The following is an 18,327-nucleotide window of genomic DNA, read 5'->3' on the forward strand; positions in this document are numbered from 1 at the left end:
CAGAGAAAACAGTGTGACTTTATCAAAGGTAATTTCGTTGTTGCCTCTTCTGATCCACGTTTTGACGTCCACGGTTTCACCAAGCGTGTGCTCGGTCCTGACCGGGACGCGTTGCGGACCGTCGATTCTGGTTCCAAGCTAGTCGCGACGACGTGAGCATCAGTATCTCCGCGCTGCTGCCCTTGTCAGCCATTTAGGGCCTTTTTGAATCGTAGGAATAAAAAAATTAAGGAATAAGAAAAACATATAATTCTGACAGGAATGTAAGTATAAAACAGATGATTGCAATACACAGGAATAATCGTTTGATTGGACTACAGACCTTTTGTTAAGTTTCCTCCAAAACCTATATGCAACAAGCCATTCTATAGGAATTTTGTAGGATTTGGAAAACTTCAATCCTTAAAATCAAAGAGCTACATAGAAAAATTTCCTGTAGGATTTTAATCCTATGAAATTTCTCCATAATTGCTTTGATTCAAGGGCCCCTAACCTTCGTTGGAAAGTTGTACTCCGCTGCTCTTGTAGGTTCAAATATATAATAATAGGTTATCTTAACCTGGTGGCCTATTAGCTCAGCTGGTTAGAGCGTCGTGCTAATAACGCGAAGGTCGCAGGTTCGAGACCTGCATGGGCCACCTTTTTCTTTTGTACTCACTCACTCAGCAGCGCCATTAATCATGAGCAGAAACACAAACAGCCAAAAGGACGAGCCAACTACTAGACAATACAAAAAGCAACAGTCGAGCTCGATCACGAGTTGACCTCGAGGCAGTTGACACGATTACACGAGCAGAGACCATCCCCCCCCCCCCCCCCCCCGTACGTACAGTGGAGGGAGAATTTACTATTTGCCACCCTCTCAAAATGCCAGTGCCCAAATGCCACTCTTCCAAAATTTCATTCCCAAATACCACCCGGGCCCACATGTCAGCCTCACTCTCCATTCAAACAAAAGTGATGCGGGACCCAATGATATTCAAACAAAAGTGATGCGGGACCCAATGATGAGTGAGGCTGACATGTGGGCCCGGGTGGTATTTGGGAATGAAATTTTGGGAGAGTGGCATTTGGGCACTGGCATTTTGAGAGGGTGGCAAATAGTAAATTCTCCCCAGACACGTGCATTCTCACGTACCAAATCCTCAACACCCTCTTCTCTCGAATTTCGAATTTCGACGATGTTTGAACGCTTCCCCATGCGTTTCTCCTCTCCTACAAGAAAAGAGCAGAGAAAACGTCCAAACCAATGGCACCGCGTATGGCAGCAGGGACGCGAGCGACGCGGTCTCAGGCTGCTCGGGCTGGTTAAACCCCGACGGCGACCTGCATCGCCTGGTCCTCCTCCCCCTCAACGTCAACGCCTTGCTCTTGCTCAGATCGAGACGGCTCAGCTGCTGATTCCTGAACTTTTTTTTTTCGTTTTTGCCAGTGGCACACGTATCTCACCACATGCCACTGCATTGTTCACCCAGCAGAAAATTACTGTGCAGACTTTATAACAAGGCCAGCGACAGGTGAAGATTGGAAGCTTCTAGAACAGCCTGAGCCCAAACGCGTAGAATTCACGTCGTAAGCAGAGTGGGCGAATTTGCTAACCGTGACAGCGTCTCAGGCGAAGTGACAGCCAGAGAAAAAACACACGAAAATTAATAGAAAAGCAACTCTGCACAGGGGGAAGCAGGACCGGGTCTCCTCTTTGGCCTTCAATGCTCGTGCAGCCAACCGCCGCTACTCTCCATCATTTCAGTTTTCTCTCGAGTCAACGGCGGTTTGGAAGCAGCAATCCGAGCACACCCACACGCTCCCGACTCGTTTTGATTCCAAGGATTTCTATTACGTAGTATAATCACCAAACGCTTCCTCTGAAAAAGCGGTGTGTATGTGTGCTCAGCTGAGGCGCTGAGCGCTCGGCTCGGCACACGTCTTCCGCATACTAAAATCCTATTCTTTTTGCTTGCTTGGCTCGTTGCTGTCTCCAGAAAGGAAGAGACCTTTTCTGCTCTTGTTCTTCTTCCACGGATCGATCGCCTCGCTCGCTTTCGCCTGTTGCTTCACGTTTCGGAAGAGCTTGGGTTTGGGGGAATTCGTGTGATCGTGTTGATGAGTAGGTGAAGAATTCGGGAAGAGCTTTGAGAGTTTTGGCATCTGATCTAGGTAAGTTAGTTAATCTGTTCGTTTCTGTGGTCTTGTATGACTCGGTTCTTTGCAATTTCTGCCTAGGAGTTCTTGCTCATGTTCTTGAATTAGCCAGGTAGGAATGTAGGTTAGGGAGGAGATTAGGGGATAACCATCTTGAATTCTAGATGCAAATGAGTTTGATAAGTTCAGTAGATTCACCAATCGAACATGGACACATAGCGCTGCAAAACTGTAGAACGCAGAAGAAGCATGGGGATTAAGTTCATGGATGACAAATCTTGAAGCTATCGTCTCTTTGCAGGGCAAACGTGGGCGTGGGCGCGGGCGCGTCGACGGCGTCGTAGCATCGGCGACGTCGCCGGTCGCCGGCGAGCATGGAGAGCGAGCAGGTGAAGAGGCGGTTCGGGCGGTGCCCCTACTGCCGCGCCATGATCTACCAGGACCCCAACGCCATCATCTACTACTGCAGCAAGTGCCGCACGCCCATCCGAGGTACGCACGCACGCCGCACGATTCTTCCCGGCGCCGTCGGCCATTGCCGGCGCGGGTGTGTTCCTGAGTACCTGACGAGGTGTTCGATCGTTGGCTTGAGCAGGCAAGAACCCGGAGCCGACGGACGACGCCGAGTACGCGCTCTCCCAGCTCGAGATCCTCTCCGCCGACACCGCCTCCGTGTTCTCCGACGACCCGGACACGCTGAGCCGCACGTCCTCCGTCGCATACGGCGGCGGCGAGCAGCCTCCGGTGCGGACCAGCTCGGCTCCCTACGCAGCATTTGATCGGGGCAGCGTTAGGGCTGGTTCAAGAAGCGGCGAGCAATCGGGGGAAGAGAGAGGTGGCTCGCCGATGCACAGCCGCGTCAGCGAACTCCGGCCGACGTCGCGGAGAACCAGGCGGCCGATGAGCGGCGACATGGGTGCGTTCAGGGACGATGGATCGAGCTATGGTTCGGACAACGACGTCCCGACGTCTGCCGCCGCGAGCTACCGCCGCCGGGCGTCGCCGCTGACCTCCCAGGAACTGGAGGCGTCGTCGTCGTCGATGGGGTCGTCGGGATACCAACCGTCCGGCGTGTCGTCGTCGTCGATGGGGTCGTCGTCGGTGTACGAACCGTCCGGCGCGGCGAGGTCGCCGCTGACGGACCCGGCGTTCCAGAGGGACCTGCTGCAGGCGCTGGACAACCTCCGGAGGGTCATCGCCGCCGTCGAGCAGCCGTACGGCGTCGACGCGCACCTGCAACAAGCCGGAATGCCCCCGAAGAGCGCGTCCTGCAACGACGCCGCCACCGGCGGCAGCGGCGGCGGCGGCGGCGCGTACGCAGCAGCAGTCACGCGGCGCAACTCCCGCCTCATGCGCCGCCTCGAGTCGCAGCTCGTGCAGGCGCTGCCCAGGGACGGCCTGCGCCGGGACAGGAGCACCTCCTCCTCCTCGTCGGCGTCGAGCAGCCGCCCGGGCGGCGACCGGGCCAGGGCGGCGGGGCGGAAGCACCACTGCCGCGCTGTGCTGGGCGGCACGCCGTTCGTCGTCTGCGACAAGTGCTCGGAGATACTGCAGCTGCCGGCCGCCGTGTCGGCGAACAGGGCGGCCAGGCTGGAGTGCGGCGGGGGCGTTGTCCTGGGCGCTTGAGAGCTGGGTTGGGTTGGGCTGGGCCATGCCTTTGCACTCTATTATTACTCCGTCTTTCCTAAATCGATCATCATGTAATAGAATCTAAAATTTCTCAAATTATCGTCATATAATTGCATGGACACAGATTTCATCAGAATACAATTAATACAGTATGGGAGAATGTGTGCATGATAGGGTGTAATTGGCATGGGTTTTAATCGATGCATGCATTGTGGGAGAATGTGTGCATGATGTCTTGATTGATGTGATTTAAATTATATTTGGTCTTAGTTTCTAAACTTATATGATGATCAATGTGGGAAGGAGCGAGTACATGCCTAAAATACGAGAGCGAAATTGATATAACGGTGGACTTGCATAGACAAATAATTATCTAACAGGCAAGGTAATCTTGATGGTGTGGCCTCATAGAATTTGAGCTTTATAACAATGAATGACTGTTAGTGAGTCACAACTTTATAGTAAGAAGGGATTAATAACATCATGAAAATATGAATTAGCTGATTTTTTAATCGCAAACAACGCACAAAACACCGGGACCCGAAGCGGAAAACGAGCGAGCGAGCGGGGCTCTCCAGTCTCCACCCCGACTCTTTGTGTCCGCTGCGAAAAAAAGGTTAGAACACCACCCCCCCTCCTCTCCCCGATCCCCCTCGCCTCCCCCCTTTCCCCCCCCCCTCTCTTTGCTCCTCTCCGCCGCAGCAATCCGCCCCTCGATTCGACCAGATCGGCGCGAGTAAGTCCCCGCTACATCCCGATCTGGATCCACCCCCCGACCTCCGCGTGATTTCCCTCTCCGTGGCGGTGTTTTGGTCGGGTACGTAGATCCGACGCGTGGTGGGGCGGGGGGGGGGTTGTATTGTTTGGGTAAATTCTGGTGCGCGACGGCGGGGGGGAATTCGGCTTGGTTTCTGGCCGAATTTTGATGCCTGTTTGTTCGATCCATTTGTTGTGCGGTGTCGATCTGTCGTGTGATGTGATTTTTTCCCCCTGGTCGGTGTGTGTCTTAGTTCGAGTTATTCGGATGTCGATGGGAGATGCTCATGTTTCACTTGTTTTGTCTGTGCTGACCGATAGATTCGTTAATCGTTGTGATTGATGTCGGATATGTTTGCCTCCATTGTTGATGTGGTTTAGGCACAGTAGTTGTCCTTTGATTCCTAACAGATCATTTTACGTATTTGGGAGCAATGCGAATTTATCAAGAATTTGATAACCGCGTTAGTATGTAATCAACGGCTTGTATGCTGGTATGCAGTACTATTTTATGAACTTGTGAAATTATAGTTGCATGTGTTGGTATAGCGGAGTAGATACGTGAGAATTTACTACTTTGTCTTACATTAGCTTACGGCATTTATTTTGACTATGGATGTTAGGACCATGGACCCATATAACCTTTGTTTATCTTTCCGGTTTACAAGAGAAAGGTCAAGTTTGTATGGATATTAGTGGGTCCATAGGTTTGTAATTTTAGGATAATTTACTTTGAATGTGTTGATAGCGAAGTTGCTTATGTGGTGAGCTTAATGCTTTTGACTTTTGTTAAAAACAAGTCCCACTGCGTTGCTTTATATCTACTTATATCCGATTCCATGTTATGTAAGGATGGATCGAAACATGTTTAAAACTGTAGAACTAATAATATATATTTCATTCTCTTAAGTATGTTAATGCAATTTAAGCAGGAGCTTATCATGGCGTCGAAGCGGATCCTCAAGGAACTAAAGGACCTGCAGAAAGATCCTCCAACATCATGCAGTGCAGGTATGACCCACATTTATCAGCCGAACTATAGCTGTTAGACACAGTGTAAACTTGAGCGTTGATATGATAATTGTACTCTGTGGGTGGTAGTCCTCATGTTTTTGTCGGATGGAATTGTACGAACTGTTTATATCCTTTAGTAGTGAAATCATCCAATGGTGTGGTTATCCGTAAATTAATTTTGATGAATATATTTTGGGTGGTGAGTTGTTTATCAGATTGTATTCCATGTTGTTCAATTGGTCCACATTGAAATTGGACTATCAGTGTCCTACATGTAAACAATTTCACCCAGTATTCTTGCTACAAGAAAATGCATAATTCTGTCAGTTGTTGTCATGATGATGCCCTTGTGTTTTCATCTAGACAGCTGTGATGTTTATAATTTTGAAGAAACGCTTATAAGACAGAGCATCCTAATGTATTTACATTTTATACTGAAAATCTTGATGAAATATGGACAATTATTAACCAGTGCAATTGATCATCTATTCTCATGTAAACAATGAATTGTTTTGGTCAGTTTGGTCTTGCGTACCTTTTTGCCCTTTGCTTGTACAAGCTCTGGTGTTGATGAACTATAGATTTTTATAAATTTAGGTCCTGCTGGTGAGGATATGTTCCATTGGCAGGCAACCATTATGGGCCCTCCAGATAGTCCCTATGCTGGTGGTGTTTTCTTGGTGAATATTCATTTCCCCCCGGACTACCCCTTCAAACCTCCAAAGGTTAGCAGCGAGCCTTGTTCTGGGGCAAAATTTTCCAATATTTGCCACTTCTATTGAAGATGAATCACGTGGCTATTGTTCCCTCTCCCTATCTCATGGATGAATTGCTACTACTTTTAATGGATCTTTATTTCACAATCATTTACTGTCTTCACTCAGTATCATAATTCATAAATGATCTACAATATTAGTGAATCTTTAGCTCAATAGATTGGTTCACTAAGTCTACTTTCTACCTAGTGGTGGATTCCTTCTGCTATGCATTAAGTTAGCTCCTTTTTTTCAGGTGTCTTTTAAGACAAAGGTCTTCCATCCAAACATCAATAGCAATGGAAGCATATGCCTCGACATTCTTAAGGAACAGTGGAGCCCTGCTTTGACAATATCTAAGGTGCTTTGATGAAACTTCACTAAACTTCACTACCTATAGGAAAGCACATTGAATTCCGCATGCACGCTTCCCAAAATACTAAATGGTGTATTTTTTGCAAAAATTTTCTATAGGAAAGTTGCTTTAAAAAATCATATTAATCCATTTTTGAAATTTAAAATAGTTAATACTCAATTAATCATACGCTAATGACTTACCTCGTTTTGCGTATCTTCCCAATCTCCTCAATCCCCTTCTCCTCAAACTCGCCCTAAATGAATGCATATTTTCCTTTTTTATGAACTTTGGCGAATTGCATTGATTCATCTCATACACAATCTAGATAACAAGAGAGTGCGCTGTCTGTTCAAAGTGTCTGCATATGTGGCGCTAACATTTGGGTTTGTTTGTTTTAGGTCTTGCTTTCGATCTGCTCGCTGCTCACTGACCCCAACCCGGACGACCCTCTTGTCCCTGAGATTGCCCACATGTACAAGACGGACCGTCCAAAGTATGAGACGACAGCCCGCAGCTGGACCCAGAAGTATGCCATGGGATGAAACCCCAAGTCCTGAATTCGAATCCACTGCTTAAATGCAGACAAATTTGTCCCAAGAAACTGTTTATGGGCCATTATTTTCTCCGATTCCTTGCCAGTCGTGTTGTGTCAGATCCATCTAGGATCGTGTCTCGTAGCCCCGACATCAACATATGATCATCGTCCGTCGATAATGAGATAACATATGCTTGCCCGTGATAATTATGATATGGTGGTGGTGATGTTATTTCTGTCATGCGCACACAATATGGCGCCTAGTGCCTTTTTCTTACCTGGGGTTCCTCGTATTCCAATGGTGGAGTGGAGGTTGAGTAGCTCATGCGAGGAAGCTGCCTGCACGGAGGAGCTTGTTGATGTAACGTTAGGGCATTTACAATGCTCCTAGGTGGCGTTCAGCCTCAAAGGAAGCAATGCCATTTTCAGTGCCATGTCATCTATGTGTGTAGCCAAGCGAGGACCGAGTGACCAAAGTTGGTCACCCATTCTTGGCTGAAAAGCCTGTCAAATGCAGAGGAGAGATGAGAGAGAGAGAGCGTGTTGGGAATAAAAATCACAGGAGAGAGAGAGCCGCCGCCGCCCGACGCCGGCGCCGCTCCAAGTCGTCCGCTCGTCGGCGCCGAGATCCGCCCGGCCGCCTCTCCGCCGGGTGCCACGCCGTGGTGGAAGGCTGCCTCTCCGTCCCGCCGCTCGACCGCCCCCTGCCTCTCCGCCCGGCGTCGTGGCCCCTCGTGCCGCCGGCGAAGTCGCCGCGGGATCTGCCTCACCGCCCGGGCTGCCCCGCCGGCCGCCGCCACCGCTCGACCCCCCCCCCCCCGCCCGCCGCCACCGCTCACGGCGCGGAGGCCGGATCCGAGCGTCGGCGCGCCGGCCGCCTCTCCGCCTGGCCGGCTGTGCTCCGCCGCCAGCCACCGCCGCTCGACCCCGCCACCGCCGCTCAGAGAGCTCACTAGTACTACTTGTTGAGAGACAGAGTAGTACTACTAAACAGATGAGAGAGATTGGGAGATTAAAAAAAAGTAAAAAGATGTACCGATGAGACCCACTATTGATACTTGTATTGGTACTTGCACTGTTCAATGTGAAGCTTATGAGGGTTTATTGTCTACGTAGCATGTGAGGAATGGTAAAATTTGGTGGCGCATTGTGAATAGCCTTATGAGAGAAACGGGTGTGACTTGATCAAAGGTAATTTCGGTGTCGCAGCCTCCGCTCGATGTTGTCACGAATGGGCTATTTGGATTGAGGCTAACTTTGCCATAACTATGGTAAGCCACACAAAGTGTGGCCAACAATTTGTTGGCTACAACTATAGCAAATTTTGGCTAGCAAATAAGAGTATGACGCGTGGGCCAACATGCTAATAAAGTGTGACTTGACTCAACTGCGGCACACAACCAAACACTAGCCTAAAAAATTATTGCACATGGCAAACTGAGACCACCAACCAAACAGCCGGTAGTACACGATCTTTCCGGAAAGCGTGCTCAGTCCTGACTTGGACCGCGCTGCTGCCCTTGAGGCCAATTCACCGTTGGCGAAAGTTGCAGCTTTCTGATGACTCTGGTCATTAAGGTACATGTACGCAGGGGAGATAAGTAACGATATAAATTTTAAATAGTTTTTACAAACCAGCTGGCCTATTAGCTCAGCTGGTTAGAGCGTCGTGCTAATAACGCGAAGGTCGCAGGTTCGAGACCTGCATGGGCCACCTTTTATTTTTCGGTGCTTTTTTTTTTTGGCTACGGTTTTGTTAAAATACTGTCGCCACATTTTTTTGCTTGCTTACATTCGATTTCTATATCATTTTATCTCCTTTTAGATTCATGCTGTGCAAATTTTTTTATTTTTCAGTGCTTTTTTTTCTACGGTTTTGCTAAAATACTGTCGCCACATTTTTGGCTTGCTTATAGTCGATTTCTATATCATTTTATCTTCACTTAGATTCATGCTGTGGCAAATATTTTTTGGTGCTTTTTTTTTTGCTACGGTTTTGCTAAAATACTGTCGCCACATTTTTGGCTTGCTTACAGTCGATTTTGTCAGGGTTACGGATAAGGTATACCCTCTATTCTTAAATGTACGTAGTATACTAATGCGGTATACCCGCGCATATACGGATAGTTTCCGTATACATTAAGGAAATCTATCACGTGATAGGGATGGTGTCTACGGATGGAAGGAGTTCTACTCGGACAAAGACTGGGTCTTTACCATATCGTGAGGGGTCCGATATCTCCGAGTCCAACTTGGAGATCAACTGACCCGCGGTATATAAGGGACCCCCTGGGCAGGACCTAAGACATCGAATATCACTGCCAACACAACCACCACAGCCTACGGAGTCTGAGCGTGTAGGAGCCAGGTTGCTGTGAGATCTAGTCGGACCAACTCGACTACGGTCTCCTCGGTATCAACGAGTTCTGTTATTCCCTGTGTAATCTATGGTTTCCATCATATAATCTCATATCAACTGGATTAGGGCTATTACCTACCAAGGGGCCTGAACTAGTATAATCCTTATCTTTTATTTGCTTGATGTCGTACTACGTAGATCCTCGTACCAACGGACCCCAATAACCTCTATATCCGGTCTACGAGTATCCACCGTCGACATATTTCTATATCATTTTATCTCCTCTTAGATTCGTGTTGTGGCAAATTACAGGATATAAACCAAACAATGATGCAAGACGTTAGCAGCTAAAAAATATGGTGACAAATTTTTAGGTAAAAATATGTCAAATGTAATTAGTAGTACAAATTAATAGTAGTTACACTCCATTTACACACCACTTACATATAATTATGTAATTTTGGGTCTTGCATATGTAATTTTAGGATTTATATATGTAATTTTGAGACTTATATTGTAAATACACTATGTAATTTTTAGGGATTTACAGTATAAATATATGCCGACTACTTTTCGATGAAAAATATGGTGCCATAAATATAGCTACTCCTAGCATATTCCTTGATCTTTTTTTCCCTCTCTTTTTAGCTATGTTATATTCTGCGTTTTAGATATGCTATTTATTATCCTTTTTTATTTTCAGCTATTCCTTTATCTTTTTTCACTCACTTTTTAGCTATGTTATATTCTTTGTTTTGGATATGCTATTTATTATCACTGCTTTTATTTTCAGCTATGCTATTATTCATTTCCATTCTCTCTCTCTTGAGCTATTTTATTTGTTATTTATTTATTTATTTATTTATTAGCTATGCTATTGTTCCTTTGTTTTGTTCCCCTATCTCTTTTTAGATATGTTATTATTCCTTTTAGATATGATATTTGTTATCCATTTTTATTTATTTTTATTTTTGAGCTATGCTATTATTCATTTATTTTTTTATGGTATTATCATAAAATAGCAATGATATATTTTTTTAATGATGAATAATAAATCGTCCTAATTTCATTTGGAGTAGGTTACATATTTGACCATGTATATTACCAATGTTTTACTTTCAACTAGATTATAGCTAATTTTTTTACTTTGGACTTGATATTCTTAGCTATACAGTGGGACACCTTCTCTATCACATGTATGGTGGCTATTCCTGACGAGCATTGAGCCATGGACAACTCTCTAGACCAATAGTCAGTAGACACCGCGCGACACGTCATTGTCGATGGCTTGGCCCAGGTGCACAGCACCTATAGTCCATTGTCATTGTCCCTAAGGAATAATCACCGATGTATCACGAATTCACGATAACGCATGAATGAACTCGAAATACGTGTACTATATGATACGAAGGATTGGTACGGTCACTGGTAGAGAAACCATCTTTTTCGGTCGACCCAAATCCACAATAGTTCCGGTTCCATTAAAAACCGGGAGGAAAAAGGTTAATAAGAGGAAGATCTTTAGTCCCTGTTGTTGTTACCAACCGAGACTAAAGATCGATTTTTAGTCCCGGTTATTTGAATCGGGACTAAAGATAGCGATCTTTAGTCCCGGATTCGTAGTCCCGGTTAGAAAACCGGGACTACAAGGGGGTTACGAACCGGGACTAAAAAGCACTTCTCCACCAGTGGGTGTTATAGCTAAAGGAGCCAAGTGGCCAGCATGACTCTAAGTGGGGCCAACATGTGGAGCTCGAGCTAGAAGATGCATCGAAGAGGATAATTAAACTTAAGCTCAGACTCGCTAGATAGCGTGGACCTAAGCTCAAACTCGAGCGCAAACATGACATCTACCGAGGTAGAGCCCTAAGAGCAGTTACAATAGTAGACTATTAGCTAGCTACAAACATATTTTAATGAGATAAAAGATGATAGAGAAGAGCAGCAGTCTACAGATCTGTAGCCAGCTGCAGCACAGACTCCAAGATGCAATGTGTGTATGACAGTGTGACCATATACTAATAGTATAGTAAACAACTATTGTATGAATTGATTGACTATAGATAAATTGGAGCTATTAGTTGGCTATACTATTAACCTTGCTCTAACACGAGCATAGTGTCGACGGAGATAAAGCTTGAGCGCTAATGGTGAGCATGATGGTGTGGGTGAAGATCGGAAAAGCAAAAGCTTTTTGGAGGGAAAAGAGGAGCTTGAGCTCACGTATGTACTACCTAACGAGAATACTGTGGTGAGTTGCTAGAGACAAATAGGAAAAATATGATTGGTCTAAATTACATGTGTTTATGTTATTACCTAACCCAAAGTAAAAAAATATTGGCGAGATGATGGTCCAAAGTTAAACTTATTACAACCCCAGTTGTAAGACAATGTGATTTTGGAGTTTATTTTGTGGTGTTTTTTTCATCATACTTCATTTATATTATTTGCTTTTGAATCGTCAAAATATGCGTATAAAAGTTTCACCAATACTTATTATTTCTTTTAATAAATCGTACGAATAAGTACAAGCGGAGCGATAGAAGTATCTTCTACACCTGCTTTAACATTTTCCACTACCATATCCTAAAGGGAAATTTTGCTATAAGATACTGCTATTGTGTGTTTTTAGCCTTAGGACACCGCTGAGGAAAACATTTTATAATCGTGGTATTTTGCCAGTAGACACCACACCGACTAAAATAATAATTTCCGGTTAAAGAGGAGAGAGAAATCGCGTGAAATGTCAAAAAATACCCTTGGGCCCACATACCAGCTCTCCTATCTTTTTTTTTAGAATTACATAGTACAACGCAGACACTCACAACACACGCACACTCACCCCTATGAAAGCACGCACGCAAACAAGCAGACACTCACAACACACGCACACTCACCCCTATGAGCATCTTCAAAGACTGGGCCAGGCAGATCCCCTATGAACGCACGCACGCAAACACTATCCCTATGAGCATATTTGAAGACTGGGTCGGGCAAATCCCCTATGAACGCTCTCACGCAAACACTATCCCTATGAGCATATTCGAAGACTGGGTCGGGCAAATCCCCTATGAACGCACGCACGCAAAAACTACCCCTATGAGCATCTTCGAAAACTAGGCCGGGCAAATCATGGAGATTGAAGAAGTCGTCACAGGCGCATCGCTGTCGACGGGTATGTCGCCTACCACTGAAAGCACAATGCCGTTAAATCATAGAAAATTCGCTCCTATGGGAAGTTGAACTTAGGACCTAAGGTGCTACTGAGGCTATAGGCTCTTTCGCTCTCCTATCTTGTATATGTGGGGTCTACATGGCTGTGACTCGGGCGAGCGGCGGCGGCCAGTGGTCGAGCGGTGAGGTCGGGCGGCCACGGCGGACAAGATGCGGCCAATGCCTACGGTGGCGCGACCCTACAGAGGAGCAGCCTGTGGTGGCACGACATGGAGGAGGAGGTGGCCCTTCCGGAGGCTGGGCGAAGCAGCGGCTTGGCACAGTGTGACGACGTTGCCCCGCGAGCGGATTGGCAACGCTGCAGCCGGCCAGATCCGCGGCGAGGCGGCCGGCCGGTGCCGGCGTGCGGTCGCAGGCGTGGTTGGCTTGCGGCGAGCGGCAACGACGCTGAAAATATCGCCATCCACTCCCCTTCCCTTTTTCATTTTTATTTCGTTTTCTTTTCTTCGGTTTCTTCTTTCTTTTCATTTACCTTTCGTGCTGCTGCCATATGGACCCTACATATATAAGATAGGAGAGCTGACATGTAGGCCCAAGAGCATTTTTGATATTTGATTTCTCTCTCCTCTTCAACCGGAAATTGATATTTTAGTCGGTATGGTGTCCACTGGCAAAATACCACGATTATAGATTGTTTTCCTCAAAAAGTTTGTTTTTGCGGTGCCTTAGAGCTAAAACCACATAATAACAATGCCATGTAGTTTTACTGCTAATATATTGACGTGTAATCCTTTTGCGCGTTTGAAAAAAAAATCTTGTAGCAAAATTTTCCATTCCTAAACGGATCACATGTATTCGACCCGTTTTGACGCCCCCGCTTGCGCACAAAAACAAGCCGGACCCGGAGCGGAAACCGAGCGAGGGCTCTCTCCGTCCAGTCTCCCACCCCCGACCTCTCGTGTCCGCTGCGAAGAAAAGGTTGAGCACACACCTCACCTCACCTCCTCCCCCGATCCCCCTCGCCTCCTTCCCCTTTCCCCCCTCACCTCTCTGCTCTTCTCCGCCGCACCAATCCGCCCCCTCGCGATTCGACCAGATCGGCGCGAGTAAGTCCCCGCTCCATCCCGATCTGGATCCGCCGCCCCCCCCCCCCCCCGACCTCTGCGTGGTTTTCCCCCAGAATCGAATCCCTCTCCGTGGCCCGTGTTTTGGTTGGGGTAGATCCGACGGTTCTCACTGCGGCGGATTTTTTGCCTTTTGTTTTGTTTTTGGTCGAATTTTTGGTGCCTGTTTGTTCGATCCATTTGTTCGGCAGTGTCGATCTGTCACGTGGTGTGAACTTTTACCGGATTGTTGCGCGACCTAGTTGGAGCTGTTCGTATTCGGATGTAGTTGGGGTATGCTATTTGTTTCACTTATTTTGTATGCGTTGAACAATGGATTCGTTGAGACGTTGTGATTGATTGATTGATCTCGGATATGCCTCAGTTTTGTTGATGTGGTTTAGCCGTAGTAGCACCTTATCTGATTCCTGGCAGATCATGTCACGCGTTTGGGGGTAATGCAAATTTATGAAGAATTTGATAACCGTAGTTTTGTTGATGTGGTTTAGCCGTAGTTGCACCTTATCTGATTCCTAGTATATCATGTCACGCGTTTGGGGGTAATGCAAATTTTTGAAGAATTTGATAACCGTGTTAATATGTGATCAACGACTTGTTTGCTGGTATAGTGGTATGCGTTATTTTGTGACCTTATGAAATAGTTGCATGTGTTGGTCTAGTGGAGTAGATATGCGTGGGAATTTACTACTTTATCTTAAATTATCTTAAATTTGCCCTTAGCATTTATTTTTGCTGTAGATGTCAGGACCATGGGCTCAAATAACATTTGTTTATCTTTCTGGTTTACAAGAGAGAGGTCAAATTTGGATGGATATTAGTGGGTCCATAGATTTGTAAATTTAGGATAAATTACTTTGGATGTGTTGATAGCAAGGTTACTCTGGGTGTGCTGAGCTTAATTCTTTTGACCTGTTAAAAAGAAGCCCCCTGCTTTGCTTTTCATCTACTTATATTCGATTCAATTTTATGTAAGTATGTACCAATGCATGTTTAGAACTGTAGAACTAATAATATAGAATTCATTCTCACAAGTATGACAATGCAATTTAAGCAGGGGCATATCATGGCATCGAAGCGGATCCTCAAGGAACTAAAGGACCTGCAGAAAGATCCTCCAACATCATGCAGTGCAGGTATGAGAAAGATTTATCAGTGGAACCATGGCTGATTGGCTGGTAGACAGTGTGAACTTGAACGTTGATATGATAATGACTCTGTTGGTAGTAATCCATGTTTTCATGTCTGATGGAATTGTACAGGTTGTTTATAATGGGTTTCCTTATTATTGGAATATTGCGAACTCATCCAATGGTGTGGTTGTCCATACATTAATCTTTAATTTATTGTATTGTATTCCATGTTTGATTCATGCCGAAATTGAACTATCAGTGTTCTGAATGTATAGGGTTTATCTAGTACTCTTACAAGAGAATGCACAATCTTGTCAGTTGCAGTCTTGATGCCTTTGTGTTGTTGGTTAGGCAGTTGTTATGTTTGTAATTTCCAATGAGTGAAGTGCTTACATTTTAAACTGAAAACCTTAATGAATTATCGACAACAATGAACCACTGCAATTGATCATCTGTTCTTATGTAATCAATGAACTATTTTGGTCAGTTTGGTCTTGCTTACCTTTTTGCCCTTTGGCTTGTACAAGCTCTGGCATTGATGAGATCTTATAAATTTAGGTCCTGCTGGTGAGGATATGTTCCATTGGCAGGCGACCATTATGGGTCCTCCAGATAGTCCCTATGCTGGTGGAGTTTTCTTAGTGAATATTCATTTCCCCCCGGACTACCCCTTCAAGCCTCCAAAGGTTAGCAGTTAGTCTTATTCTGGGGCAAACTTTTCCTATATTTGCTACTTTTATTGAAGATGAACCCTCTCTCCGTCTCATGGATTCTCACTACTACTTCTTTTAATGTATATTGATCTTAAGGGGCAATTGTCTTAAATTCACTGTCCTGTTACTGATTACATCACTCAATATCATAAATGATCTTCGATGTTTGTGAATTTTTAGCTCTATAAACTGGAATCCCCAGCTGCACCTTTGTTTTCCTTATGTTTACTCCAAGTAGAATCATTGTAGTTCTTTTCCTTTAGTGTACTAGAGTATGTTCCTGTTTTGGACTTTCTTTCTAAGCCATGTAATGAAAATTACCTGATTTCCCTCCAAAAAAAAGGAAAAATAAACTTGTTCACTTTTGATTCTGCCTTGTGATGGATTCTTTTGTGTATATTTTTCTTTATCTCTGCTGTTACGCATTAAGTTGTGTCCTTTTTTTTCAGGTATCTTTCAAGACAAAGGTCTTCCATCCAAACATCAATAGCAATGGAAGCATATGCCTTGACATTCTTAAGGAGCAATGGAGCCCTGCTTTGACAATTTCTAAGGTGCTTATATGAAAACTTCACTAGTTTTCTTTTATTATGTATAACATAGTAATGAATAACATAAACGCCTGGTAACACATTTATCTTCTTCATGAAGTATGGCTCTTATTATTTCATTGGTTCATCTCATACAGTCTCAACTGCTACTCTTTGATCTTTGTTTTCCAAAAGTTGGAGCTGTTATTTTTTTTCTACTTGGTATTAAATTACGCCTCATGTAATAATATTAGTTTTATAGGGTTCTAAATTATTAGTGTTCTGTATGCATAGTATGATACCGGAGGACAATAATAGCATTCAAATGGTCTTGTTTATTTCATTGTGGAAGTGGGGAATTGGCAGAATGTTAAGTGAAGCCTCTGTTCGGTCCAAAACTCTTTGAAATTTCTCTAGAAACCGTAAAATATGTCAAGAAATAGCGAGGTTCTGTTTAGCGCATTATTCATTTCTATCACAGAGTAAGGTAGGTGGACACCTTCATTTTGAAGTGTGAACATTACATTTGAGTAAATTACACTCATGGTGCATGAACTTGTGAGGTGGGTGCAAATAGATACCACAACAATGCTCATTCCGGTACAATAACTTGCCCGGCCTGTGTTAACCTAGTCCAAAACAATCCACACATGCAAAATTGATCTGATGTGTAGTACCAGGACGGCACCTATGCATGCTAGCAGTTGCTTGTAGTTGTGCAGGCCTGCACACACTAGCTCAATTTCGTATTTGCAGAATATAGCAGTCAGCAATAATAATTACTATGTTGCAACCTCTTGTAGGCTGCTTGCACTACTGGAATACCGATTTGATTTTTCAAAACAAGCATTTTATTTTTCAAAACAAAACAACTGCTAGCTTGCAAAGGTGTCATCAGGGTGCACCACGTTTAATCAATTTTGCTTGTGTGGATTGTTTTTGCCTGGGTTCGCACGGACTACTCAAATTATTGTACCGAAACGAGCAATTTACCTATTTGCACCCACCGCCCCAAGTTGATGTACCGTGAGCGCAGTTTACTCATTACATTTTAATGCTTATTCGGTAACTGCATATGTGGCTATCTTACATTTTGATTGCATTTACCAGGTGTTGCTTTCGATCTGCTCGCTGCTCACTGACCCCAACCCGGACGACCCTCTTGTCCCTGAGATTGCCCACATGTACAAGACGGATCGTCCAAAGTATGAGACGACAGCCCGCAGCTGGACCCAGAAGTATGCCATGGGATGATGAAACCCACAAGCCCTGAATTCAAACCTGCTGCTTAAATGCAGACAGTCGTGGTAATTGTCCCAAGAAACTGTTTATGGGCCATTATTTCCTCCGATTTGTTGCTGCCAGTCGTGTGTGTCAGATCCATGTAGCATCGTGTCTCGTAGCCCCAACATCAACATATGATCATTGCCCGTCGATAATGAGATAACATATGCTTGCCGTGATTATTATGGTATGGTGGTGATGCTATTTCTCTCATGTGCCACAATAGCGCCTAGCTGTGCCTTTCTCGTAGCTGGGGACTGGGATTCCTCGTACTCCGATGGATGATGTAATGTTACTCGTGAGGAAGGTATCTGCACGGGTTCTCGTTGATGCAAACGATTACAGAGAAAACAGTGTGACTTTATCAAAGGTAATTTCGTTGTTGCCTCTTCTGATCCACGTTTTGACGTCCACGGTTTCACCAAGCGTGTGCTCGGTCCTGACCGGGACGCGTTGCGGACCGTCGATTCTGGTTCCAAGCTAGTCGCGACGACGTGAGCATCAGTATCTCCGCGCTGCTGCCCTTGTCAGCCATTTAGGGCCTTTTTGAATCGTAGGAATAAAAAAATTAAGGAATAAGAAAAACATATAATTCTGACAGGAATGTAAGTATAAAACAGATGATTGCAATACACAGGAATAATCGTTTGATTGGACTACAGACCTTTTGTTAAGTTTCCTCCAAAACCTATATGCAACAAGCCATTCTATAGGAATTTTGTAGGATTTGGAAAACTTCAATCCTTAAAATCAAAGAGCTACATAGAAAAATTTCCTGTAGGATTTTAATCCTATGAAATTTCTCCATAATTGCTTTGATTCAA

General features: G+C 44.9%; 3 protein-coding genes and 2 non-coding genes across 9 annotated transcripts; all 5 read left to right on the top strand.

Annotated features, from left to right (window-relative positions):
* The first annotated feature begins 564 nt into the window (after nt 1-564).
* Nucleotides 565-638, top strand: TRNAI-AAU (transfer RNA isoleucine (anticodon AAU)). Its single transcript has one exon. It is a non-coding gene; the product is annotated as a tRNA-Ile (tRNA).
* A 1,229-nt stretch (nt 639-1,867) lies between these two features.
* LOC136356060 (uncharacterized) lies at nt 1,868-3,939 on the top strand. The gene is made up of 3 exons (XM_066309480.1): nt 1,868-2,157; nt 2,444-2,634; nt 2,738-3,939. The coding sequence occupies exons 2-3, from the start codon at nt 2,517-2,519 to the stop codon at nt 3,766-3,768; spliced, it is 1,149 nt and encodes a 382-aa protein (XP_066165577.1). The 5' UTR covers nt 1,868-2,157; nt 2,444-2,516; the 3' UTR covers nt 3,769-3,939.
* A 336-nt stretch (nt 3,940-4,275) lies between these two features.
* Nucleotides 4,276-7,430, top strand: LOC4327450 (ubiquitin-conjugating enzyme E2-17 kDa). 4 transcript variants are annotated; one of them, XM_015778589.3, is made up of 5 exons: nt 4,276-4,387; nt 5,460-5,538; nt 6,139-6,266; nt 6,553-6,657; nt 7,053-7,430. In XM_015778589.3, the coding sequence occupies exons 2-5, from the start codon at nt 5,469-5,471 to the stop codon at nt 7,194-7,196; spliced, it is 447 nt and encodes a 148-aa protein (XP_015634075.1). In that variant the 5' UTR covers nt 4,276-4,387; nt 5,460-5,468; the 3' UTR covers nt 7,197-7,430. The 4 variants fall into 4 exon arrangements, with proteins under 4 accessions (XP_015634075.1, XP_015634083.1, XP_015634066.1 ...); XM_015778597.3 differs by lacking the exon at nt 4,276-4,387 and adding an exon at nt 4,434-4,507; XM_015778580.2 differs by lacking the exon at nt 4,276-4,387 and adding an exon at nt 4,566-4,588.
* Nucleotides 7,431-8,829: 1,399 nt separating this feature from the next.
* On the top strand, nt 8,830-8,903 carry TRNAI-AAU (transfer RNA isoleucine (anticodon AAU)). Its single transcript has one exon. It is a non-coding gene; the product is annotated as a tRNA-Ile (tRNA).
* A 4,734-nt stretch (nt 8,904-13,637) lies between these two features.
* Nucleotides 13,638-17,685, top strand: LOC4327451 (ubiquitin-conjugating enzyme E2-17 kDa). Of its 2 annotated transcripts, none has more exons than XM_015765749.3 (5): nt 13,638-13,828; nt 14,901-14,979; nt 15,535-15,662; nt 16,139-16,243; nt 17,330-17,685. In XM_015765749.3, the coding sequence occupies exons 2-5, from the start codon at nt 14,910-14,912 to the stop codon at nt 17,471-17,473; spliced, it is 447 nt and encodes a 148-aa protein (XP_015621235.1). In that variant the 5' UTR covers nt 13,638-13,828; nt 14,901-14,909; the 3' UTR covers nt 17,474-17,685. The 2 variants fall into 2 exon arrangements, with proteins under 2 accessions (XP_015621235.1, XP_015621236.3); XM_015765750.3 differs by having other exon boundaries at nt 13,638-13,700.
* The last annotated feature ends 642 nt before the right edge of the window (nt 17,686-18,327 follow it).

This window comes from Oryza sativa, chromosome 1 (genome assembly GCF_034140825.1).
Source record: "Oryza sativa Japonica Group chromosome 1, ASM3414082v1".
In the NCBI taxonomy this organism is placed as follows: domain Eukaryota; kingdom Viridiplantae; phylum Streptophyta; class Magnoliopsida; order Poales; family Poaceae; genus Oryza; species Oryza sativa.